The sequence below is a fragment of the Humulus lupulus genome, chromosome 7, assembly GCF_963169125.1.
Source record: "Humulus lupulus chromosome 7, drHumLupu1.1, whole genome shotgun sequence".
Taxonomy (NCBI): Eukaryota; Viridiplantae; Streptophyta; class Magnoliopsida; order Rosales; family Cannabaceae; genus Humulus; species Humulus lupulus.
Window position 1 is genome coordinate 204,923,143 of NC_084799.1, and position 11,668 is coordinate 204,934,810.

At 36.6% G+C, this 11,668-nt stretch overlaps 1 protein-coding gene and 1 non-coding gene across 2 annotated transcripts; one reads left to right on the forward strand and one right to left on the reverse strand.

Moving 5' to 3' along the window:
- Nucleotides 1-206: 206 nt before the first annotated feature.
- On the reverse strand, nt 207-2,109 carry LOC133792630 (uncharacterized). The gene is made up of 4 exons (XM_062230537.1): nt 842-2,109; nt 515-692; nt 310-439; nt 207-220 (listed from the first exon to the last, which is right to left on the reverse strand). The coding sequence occupies exons 1-4, from the start codon at nt 2,107-2,109 to the stop codon at nt 207-209; spliced, it is 1,590 nt and encodes a 529-aa protein (XP_062086521.1).
- Nucleotides 1,469-1,575, forward strand: LOC133793359 (small nucleolar RNA R71). The gene has a single exon (XR_009874804.1). It is a non-coding gene; the product is annotated as a small nucleolar RNA R71 (small nucleolar RNA).
- Nucleotides 2,110-11,668: the final 9,559 nt, after the last annotated feature.

Consider the following 11,668-nt stretch of genomic DNA (forward strand, 5'->3'; position numbering starts at 1 on the left):
CATCCATATCCTCCTCCATATCCAGAACTATGAAATCTGCCGGAAAAATGAACTTTTCCACCTTCACAAGAACATCCTCTATGATTCCTCTGGGGTGTTTCACTGATCGATCTGCTAATTGTAGAGTGATTGCTGTAGGACTAGCCTCCCCCAAACCAAGTCTTCTGAATACAGACAAAGGCATCAGATTTATACTCGCTCCCAAATCACACAAAGCATGCTTACATTCAAATTTCCCAATTGTACACGGTATAGTAAAGCTCCCCGGATCTCTCAACTTTTGGGGCAACTTCCTCTGCAATATCGCACTGCACTCTTCAGTGAGCGCCACCGTCTCATACTCCTCCATCTTTCTTTTCTTTGACAGAATCTCTTTCATAAATTTGACATAACTAGGCATCTGCTCTAATGCCTCAGCAAATGGAATATTGATGTGCAGCTTTTTGAATACCTCTAAAAACTTAGAAAACTGTTTATCAAGTGTAGTTTTTCTAAGCCTCTGAGGATATGGAACTTGAACTGGCTGACTATCAACAACGGGAGGACACTTGTTTGATCCCTGGTGGTCTTCAGTAACCCCATTTGCTTTAGTATCTGATTTCTCACCCAACTCTTCATTCCGAACCACTGAATTTTGTACACTGGGCTGCTCCACTTGCTTACCATTCCTCAACGAATTGCTTGACAGTTCTCTTTAGGATTTACCACAGTATTACTAGGCAAATTCCCTTGCGGTCTGTTATTAAGCATGTTGGCCAACTGACCCACTTGTGTCTCAAGGTTTCGAATAGAGGATCTGGTCTCAGTCATGAATTGAGTCTGAGTATTAGTGAGGGTCAACAAGGCTGCTTGCAACTCATTAGTCTTTTCTGGTTGATCTTGCGGTCTAGGCTGGTGTGATGATGAGGCTTGATTCATAGGCTGTTGTGGCATGTGCTGCTGGTATGGCCCTTGAAACTGTGACTGTTGGCCCTGATTATTTCTCCATGAGAAATTTGGGTGATTTCTCCACCCAGGATTATAAGTATTGGAGAACGGATTCTGATAAGGCCTCTGAAAATTACCAACTGCCTGTACCTGAGCCTGATTAACTGGCATATTACCACACATGTTGGCCGCTGTACACTGTTCATATAAATGAGGCCCTCCACATATTTCACACCCTGATTGCATCTGTATAGCCTGGGCTTGAGCTGAGATCTTGTTTTGTTGCAACTGCTTTGTCAATGAAGCAACCTGAGCAGTTAAAGCAGTTATAGCATCTAATTCATGTACCCCGACTACTTTTCTCTGTGAAGTGTCTCGTTCGGCAGGCCACTGATAATTGTTCATAGCCATCTCCTCTAACAATTCATATGCCTCATCAGCCCCTTTACTCATGAAAGCACCGCCTGCTGCTGCATCTATTATAGTGCGAGTAGTACCGCAAAGCCCATTATAAAAATTGTGGACTAACATCCACTTCTCTATACCGTGATGAGGGCATTTTCTGAGCAGGTCTTTGAATCTTTCCCATGCATCGTACAATGACTCTCCCTCATTCTGATAGAAGTTATTGATTTCTCCCCTCAACTTCGCAGCTTTTGCAGGAGGAAAGAACTTTGAGAGAAACTTCTGAGATAGTTCCTCCCATGTGTTGATTGAGTTGGCCTGTAGAGAAATAAGCCAACTTTTTGCCCTGTCCCTTAGTGAAAAAGGGAACAATCTCAACCTTATTGCATCATCGCTCACCCCATTAAACTTAAACGTTGCACATAGCTCAAGGAAATTCACTATGTGCAAGTTAGGATCCTCATTGGGGAGACCACCAAACTGAACAGAAGTCTGGACCATTTGTATCATCGCCGGCTTAATCTCAAAGTTATTGGCAGTAATAGTAGGCGGCCTAATGCACGAGTGTACTCCTGTGACAGCGGGGAGCACATAGTCTCTTAATGCTCGCACATTTTGGTCCTGAGCGATATGATTCTGACCATCATTGTTGTTAACCCCGTCTCTTTGGTTGGCAGCCATTGATACTTCCAACCTCTTTTTCCTTCTGTTTTGTCTGCAGGATCTTTCGATTTCAGGATTAACAGGAACAAGATTTGCAGATCCTTCACGTCGCATACAAAAGATTTACCTATTAAAACAGAATGCGACAACTTGGATTAGTTCAAATAATAAAAACAGCCAAATTAGAATAAAAATTAACTATTTTGATATTAATAGAATATCAATTCCCCGGCAACGGCGCCAAAAACTTGTTGCGAATTTTTACTACTGCGCAAGTATACGCAATCGAAATAACAAGTAATAGTAGTGGAAATAGATTATCGTTCCGTCAGGGAATTGATCTACTAATTACCAATAGCAAACTTTTATTTCTATTTGACTAATGAAATTTTAGTGACAATTAACAATGAACAATAAACTAAGAAGGCACAATTTAATTAACGAAATTTAATATGAGCGAAAGATTAGAGTATTCTAATTTCATCAACCTTCAATTCTATTCAATCAATAATACAACTAATATGTTTCTGTGATCTATGGTTATAGCAAGTTTACTAATGACAATTCTATTCTCTCTCAAGATATAAAATATTCAGTTTACCTGCGAATTTTCTACATGTCTGTGATAAATTCTACACATAAACCGCATTAAGAACAAAAACCTAATTGCTACACAAACCAATTTGATACTTTCGTTCTAAATTGAAATCTATGTCTATTGTCTAAAGCTATTCCAATTCTCACTTTTCAGATATTGAATTAAAACCAATAATCATGCAACAGATGACCAATCAATTACAAGCATTAAACATAAGAACAATAGATAACCATAAATTCAAAGATTCATAGAAATTGCATTAAAGACGAATAGAATATCCAGTGACTACATTAAAATACTCTAAATACGAATTTAGTTCATAATATTAAACTTCATCATCCAATCTAAAATTCAAAAACATAAAAATAAGCACAAACGAAATAAACGTGGATTCTTCTCTGTTTCTTTCCCATTGCCGTCAGAATGCCTCCTCGTTCTTTTCCTTTCAGATCTTCTTTTTATAAAAATCCAAAAACCTACGAATTTCCATGAAAATTTCCAAAAATGCCCTTGTGCCGATATATCGCCCAAGACAGACGATATATCGCCTGGCGAATTTTCTCGATGAAAACGCGAGTTTCTGATGTCGTTTCTACAAAAACAAAATTTGGAATTCCTTCTTATGCCGATATATCGCCCAAGACAGGCGATATATCGCCTGTACAACATTTCCACATATTGGCCAATATTCGGCTACTAAAACCAACATTTATCCAAATTCTCGAACAAATCAGAATTATAACGACAAACTGCACAAGTTCACCAAACAGATTAAAAAGAAACTTTCTCTTGAGAAAAACAACCAAATCAATCTGAAAATGTTATTAATAAGCGTATATTTTATACGCTTATCACTAGTCATCAACATAACCTTCCTCACGACTCTAGAGTCGAAACTATGGACAACGTCCCTTAGCCATGTGACAAACAGTCACCGGGGTTCTATACCTTGGCTATAGTCATCTGGTTGTAAACCAGGCAAGCGCTTATAGTTCTCATTGACCTTCCGGTCGGTCTAGCATTAATACCCCATATGAGTCATTCAATGCCAACCTTGATTAGATCCAATCTTTAATCGGCCCAGCGCTCACAACGCACTGCCATTTCTGACCCTTGGGTCGGTAAAACACGACCAGTGCTCAGCCCGTGGTGAACTTAACTAATAAGTCACAGCTTCACAGACGGACCTGACACCATTGTCGATTCTGACTAATAAGTCAGCGCCATACACAAGCAAGCCATGCCACCAAACATATATCACATGTCCAATGTCCATAAACAAAGTGTTTAGCATGCTTACTAATAGATACCAGTACAATTAGGACCATGCACAACCACAGAGGCTCAAGCTCTGAACAATGTCATACCCAGTATATAAAGCATGTCCTAATCACATGTTTCTTATGCATCATGTGCAACATATTCAACAATCTAACATGCACCAACAACGGCCATGCATGTCACGTTTAATAGCCAACCAACATGCATCAAGAATAGCCATGCGCGCCATACATAATAACCAACCGTCAAGCAGCAATAATAACCACCCGTGTCATACTCATTAATCATCCAACATGCATCATAATAACCATGCATGTCTCATATACACAGGGTGCAGTTTTTCTTACCTCCGGTTCGAGTGAGAGTTAGAACAAGAACGACCCCTGAGAACGATCGATCCTTAATCCTTTAACGGTCACCTAGTCATAACCAAAACAACCTCCAATTAATGAAAATCACCAAAGATAGGGTCTTAACCTAAACCCCACTCTCGGGACCTCGAAACATGCCCACATAGTGAGTAGATTCGATCCCGGGCCTTAAAGATTGGAACCCCAAGTCAAAAACCCTTAAAAACACCCAAAACAGGGTTCTGAAGAAACAGGGTAGCGCTACAGCGCTGCCCTTCTAGCGCCCCATCGCTCAAGGCAGAACCACAAACCGCCCAGCCACCCTGTAGGTAGCGCTGTAGCGCCCTACACTGGGCGCTGTAGCGCTACCTTCAGCCAGCCAATTCCCAGATTTTTCCTTCTTCGATTCTACCATTTCTAACCCAATCCAAAAGCTTCCAAACATCAAATTAACTCCCAAATGAACCCAAATACCATCTCCACATGTCCTAAGGACCACAACCCCAAGAACCCTAGCCAAAACTCCAACCAATTCCCAAGTTTCCAACCCAAAAACCAGCTGAAACTTAACTTATAAAACAGAGTAAAACCAAGAGTTCTAGTGGCTAGAAACTCACCTTAATCTTGGCAACACACCCTCTTCAATGGTGGAGCACAACCCTAGCTTGACTAAGCTTGGTTCCTTGGCTCGATTCCTCAAACTGAGCTCGAAAATCCAAAGAGAAAAGAGGAAGAAAATCTATCGGGAGTGAAGGAGGAGAGGCTCTGTTTTTGTTACTCTTCTACAGCCTCAATGGCTGATATATATCTCTTAAGGTAAAAAGACCTAAATACCCTTAGGTCTAAAATAAAACCTTAATAGCCACCAAGGGCAAAACCGTCCTTTCGCACCTATTTCATTAATCACATTTAACACCCTCCAATTCCCGCTATTCTCAATAACCTCAAACACCAATAATCCATATCCCATTACCCTTTAATTCCCGGTAATGCTCTAATCATTAAATTCACCCCGAGACTCACCCCGAGCCCCGAACTTATACCTGTTATGACTAGACCAAACTCTCGCATCTCACGATCGTCTCATGTCGACTAGCTCGAACCAATCCACCTTATAATGTGGCTATATTAATTAATCACAATCATGCACCCAAATTATGCAATTACGCCCACAGCGACCAAATTACCAGAATACCCTCACAATAATAAATTCTCCCATATGCATGCATCCACCATCATATAATAATATAATTCACGTAAACATGCATATAATCATTAAATATTATAATAAATCAATTATGGCCCTCCCGGCCTCCTAATCAAGGTCCTAAACCTTATTAGGAAATTTGGGGCATTACAGTAATGAAGTGGAAAAGGGACTATAGGAGCAAGAGAAGATTCATACTCTACAGTTTGAGGAACTTGAGGAGAAGAGGTACTTGTATGCTCACAAAAAGGATCAATATGAATAAGATCTGATTTGGTCAAGTTGTGAGTAGTACCAGGAATAGAAAAGAAGGGTATATGCTCAAGAAAAACAACATGGCGAGATACATATAATTTTTGAGAAGTTGGATCAAAACAACAATATCCTTTTTGGCCATCACCATAACCAAGGAACACACAAAGTGCAGAGCGTGATGACAGTTTTGTACACTCTACACTAGGAGGAAGAACAAAGCAAGTAGAACCAAACTCTCAAAGAAGAATAATCAGGAATATGTCCATATAATTTTTCAAAAGGAGACAAATCTGAAGTGATTGAAGATGGAATCTTATTAATAAGGTTGACTGCAGTGATAACTGCTTCTCCCCAAAACTTACTAGGCATAGACGAGGACAACAAAAGAGAACGAGCAGTTTCAATAATGTGTATATGTTTTCTTTCAGCAACACCATTTTGTTCAGAGGTATCTGTACAAGAAGTTTGATACACAGTTCCATCTAAAGCAAGCAAATCACATAATTTATTCTAAGTATATTCACCACCTTGATCACATCTAAAACATTTAATAACAGCAACATGTTAAGTTTTTACATAAGCTCGAAAACGATCATAAATATCATGGAAATCAAAACGACGTTTCTTTAGAGAAACCCAACAAAATAGAGTGTAATTATCAACAAAAGAGACATAATATCTAGACCCTCCTTTTGTAGCAATGAGAGAGGGTCCCCACACATCAGAATGAACTAAGTCAAAAGGTGCAACAGAGAATGAAGTACTTTTACTGAAAGGTAAAGCTAAAAATTTAGCAAGTTTACAACCACTACAATCAGAAATATCATGAACTTGCAAATTTCCTAAGGTTCTCGTAGAAGCTAAGAATCTTAAACGGGAAGCTGAAACATGACCAAGGCGAGAGTGCCATAAATAAAGACTAGACGATGAGGGGGACAAACGAAAAGAAGACAAGTCAACACTAGGAGCTGCAAATACTGGTAATCTCAGCTCATCCAAAACATATAAACCCCCCCCCCCCCCCCCGCCTACGACCGATCCCAATCAACTTCTGAGACTGCGGATCCTGCACATGACAAGAAGTAGAAGAAAATGACACTGAGTAGCTAGAATCACACAATTGACCAACATATACAAGGTTTAGTGAAAGTTTAGGAATATGGTAAACGTTATGAAGTGATAAATGAGGACTGACAACAGAATCAACACCTGCTAATGGCATAGGAGTACCATCAGCAGTCATGACAGGGACAGATGATGCAGGACACAAAGAAACAAAAGATTTTGAATGTGGAGACATATGGTGCGAGGCTCCATAATCTAAAATCCATGCAGAGGAGGTCATACCTGAAGTGCTAGTAGGGGCTGACCTAACGAAGAAATTGCAGACATGGCATGTAGCTACATGATAAGAAACTTCTGAAATTGTTCTGAGAGGGAAGCAAGAGCAGGATTGGAAGATGAGGCCCCAAAATCATCTAAGTCAGATGGAGGTACATTAGTAGCGACATTAAATTGTAGAGGACTGTATGGTCGAGATTGTGGGTGGTTGCCAAAGTGTGGTTGGCTACTATAATGAGACGATTGATTACTGAATTGTGGTTGGTTAGCATGATGAGGTGGTCTGAACTGATTTCTCTATTGCTGTGGTGCACGATTCACTAGTTTAGGACACTGAGCCTTCCAGTGACCCTTTTGCTTACAAAAACTACATTCATCAACCCCAACATTTGTGTGAGGTTTATTCTCATGGTGAGCAAAAGGTCTAAGAGGAACTGCCAAAACAGAAGGACTAGGTACAGGGAGGATGTATTTTCCTGCTTGAGACTTGAGACGAATTTCATCAGCCAGCAACTCACTGACTACATAATCAACCAAAGGAAGTGGAGTACGATGCAAAATATAGCCACGCAGCCCCTCAAAGTCATCACGAAGTGCCATTAAAAATTGAACCAGACGTTGCTCCTCTCTACGAGCAATGTAAGGTGCAAAAGCTCGTAGTTCTTCAGATTTGGTAAGAGCTAATTGATCCCAAAGATCTATCATAACTGAATAGAACTCTTGAATACTCATATCTTTCTGTTCAATAGCTCTAATATCTGGTTCTAACTGATATTGTTTTGCAAAGTTAGACTGTGTATACAATCTTGCAAGATGATTCCAAATTTCTTTTGTTGTTTCATACTTAGCGAATTGGGTACCTATTGAGTGTTCCAGAGAGTTGTTTATCCAAGTGATAATTTTTGAATTATTCACTTCCCAATTTTCTAGCAAAGTTGCATAATCTGCTTTGTCATTTGTAGGTTTAATCACAATTCCAAAAACATATGCCCACATCTTTTTCCCTTTCAAATTTTTTTTCATCACATAGTTTCAATAAGAGTAATTCTTTCCATCTAACCTCACGCCAATTGACTGAAGGGAATCATCTCTATTACTAGCCATTATAGACACAAAACAAACTTCCAACATCCAACTCTATCGAAAAATTCCCAGATTTTACAATCTGACGAAACCCTAAAATTGTAGACGAACACAAAAAATCACATACCAGGTTGTTGCAATGGTGCTCCGACCCAAATCACTGCAATGTGAAGAAGACCCAAGCTGCTAGAGAGCTATGGTTACCCTTAGGAAATTCAACTCTATAAACCATTATCTGATACCATGATAATTATGCAAAATATTACACAATCTATAGAACTCAAAATAGAAATAAAAAAGACAAAAAGATGAAGAGAGAAAGAGTATATTGTAAAAGAAAAGCAAAAATGTTCTTATACAAAAAATAATCAGCAAAGCCTTATAAAAAACAAAATATAATAAAATAACATAAAAGACTAAAATAACCTTAAGATAACAACTACTTGATTGGACTACATATACATACATTGCTCTTTGGACTTCTCAAGCAAAATATAATTTTAATATTACAACATTTTGGTTTAGTTTTTATTTTAGGGAATTAGCACTATTACTCCTGAGGTAGTTAAAAATTCTCAATCTGGTCGCAATCAAATCCTCAAATCATGAAATAGTAGCAATTGAACCCAAATTATTAATTTCTGTTTAAACTTTAACAAAAGTGGCCCATGTGAGAGGCACATGAAGAATTTTGAGGACAAAATTGTATATATATATATATATATATTTTAAATTACCACTTCTCTCGTTTAATCTTCTAAATAACTTCACCTTCTTCCTCCATAGATGAAAACTTTATAAAAAAAATATCATGAAAAATCTGTCCAAAATCATCGTAAATTCTAAGAATCGAACCCACACAAAAAGATTTGTGATTTGAACTTGAATTACATATATCCAATTTCCCGAGTGTTAGAGAAAAATATCTCATATGAAAAGTGTGTAGGTATATTCAACAATTTATAAAAGTGAATTACTCCACTCATAACTAATTGATTTTGAGATGAAACCCCGTACTTCTTACTATGCATATCATTCTACTTCTACACCACTTTTTACATTCTAACACCGAGAAATAGCCACAACTTCGAACCTCTCCTTTTGAAGGAACATAGCCAACCGACCATTGACTCGAGAAACACCACCCCATTCAAGAACATAACCATTTCGTCTTTTATGATGACCAAGAGTTTAAATCATTTCTAATATGTGAAATAGCACCATTTCGTCTTTTCTGCCCATATAACTTTAAATAAGTGGCTGCAGTTCAAAAATACAAAAAAAAAAAAAAGAGAGAGAGAGAAGAATCTCCACCACAATATCAATTTTTCAAAAGGCAACAAAACATTATTTGAGTTCTATTATCAAATTTTATGATGATTTTGGACAGCTTTTTCATAAAAAAAAATTTATGGAGCTTTCATCTATGAAGGAAGAACCTGAAGTTGAGAAGATTAAAAAGACAGGTTTTGTCCTCAAATTCTTCATGTGCCTCTCACATGGGCCACTTCTGTTACAGTTTAAAATGAAGTTAATAATTTGGATCTAATTGCTACTATTTCATGAATTTGAGAATCTCATTTTGCCAAAATATAAAATCTCAAGAACCAAGTTGAGAATTCTCAACCAACTCAAGGGCAATGGTGCTAAAAAGCTTTTTATTTTATAATTTTTTATAGGAGAATAACGGTATCCATTTTCTAGTTTTGCCAAATTGAAAAAGTCGTTTTTTATTCTTTCAAAAGTTCAGGATGTGATGATAGCATAAAATAATAACATATCATATCAAAATGAACTTGAGATTATTTTTTCAGATATTAAAATTTTATTGTCTATTTTTCCGGGGGCATCTTTGTTACATGTTAGCCGAAAATTTAATAATTTGGCCCATGAATTGGCAAAGCATGCCTTTAGGCTAGACAATGAGTTTTGCTGGTTGGAGGAACCCCTCTAATTTGTACTATTTTTCCGTCACATTCTAATTAGTAATAAACTTTAATCCCAACAAAAAAATAGTTCAGGATGAGATCATGCCTTCAGATTCTATTTATAAGTATATCTAACTCTAAGTTAAAATTTAATTAGAAATAAATACTAAATGACAAAAGTATTATTGTCAAATTCCAAATCTTAAACATATTAAAATGGAAAGTAGAAAAAAATTTGTATATATATATTTTTTTGTTTAAATTAATATAATAATAAATAAGTGTTTTTATAATTCTTATTTAAGTTTTATTTTGATTCCATACAAGTTTATACCAATGATATATATGTATTTTAATTTAATCAGGGTAGGTGTTAATTATTCGCTCGTCATCTAGTAAAAACTCAATAGCTGAATTCTTCTTTTGGTTGTTGAACTATAAGCAAAATAATCATTAGTTAACCATAGATTAAAACTTTTGAAAAATGTGTACCTCAAAGGAAAAAATAAAAGACCTTTTGAATTGGTTTTCGTTATTGAATAGAATGAGCAAGTAATTGCTTTGGTTCTGATCGAACCCAAAGAACCTGAAATCGTTACTCATTTTTTTTTTATTTTCTAGTAAAACGTCTCTCTTTGATCAAGTCCTTCAAAAGTCCAAATCCTGTTTTAGCTTCTAAGACTATCTCGAACCATATCACCAAATTTAATTAGGAAATTTTATATTATATGCATGATAAGTTAGTGAATCTTTTTAATATACCAATATAAGTTATCATTCAAATATATGACAATTTCAATTTTGTAGACAAAAATATCCTTAACATTCAAACACTCATTTTCTTTCTCAATCCAAACTCTCTCTCTAACATATCTCATTCTATCACTTTCTCATTCTCTCTCATGCTAATCTTGTAGATCTCGAAAAAATACTAAAATTAAAAAAAAAAATCATCCAAAACAGACATTTGAGTGAAAAAAATATAAACTTCCAAAGTTTTCATCAAATTCTATATTAGAGTATTGATTTCGCATCGAAATTGCATAGAAAAAGCATCGCTTTAGCCAAAATCAAGTTTTCATGATTACATCGCAACAACATCGAAATATAATCGATTTTGCATCGAAACACAATCGATATTGCATCGAAAAAATATTGTTTTGGCCAAAAAAACAAGTTTTTATGATTACAACAAAAGAGCATCGAAACACTATCGATTTTGCATCGAAAAAACATCGTTTTGGCCAAAAATCAAGTTTTCATGATTGCATCGTAACAGCATCGATGCACAATCGATTTTGCATCGAAACACCATCGATTTTGTATCGAAAGAGCATCGTTTTGGCAAAAAACAAGTTTTCATGTTTGTATCGCAAAGAACATCGAAACATCATCGATTTTGCATCGAAACACCATTGTTTTTGCAAAAAATAAGTTTTATTATTGCATCACAAGAGCATCGAAATTGTATCGATTTTGCATCGAAAAAGCATGGTTTTAATGCAATTTAGATGCTTTTTCTATTGTGTTTCGATGTAATTTCGATGCAAAATCAATGGTATTTCGATGCAAAATCGATAGTGTTTCGATGCTATTGTGATGCAATCATAAAAACTTATTTTTTTTTGGG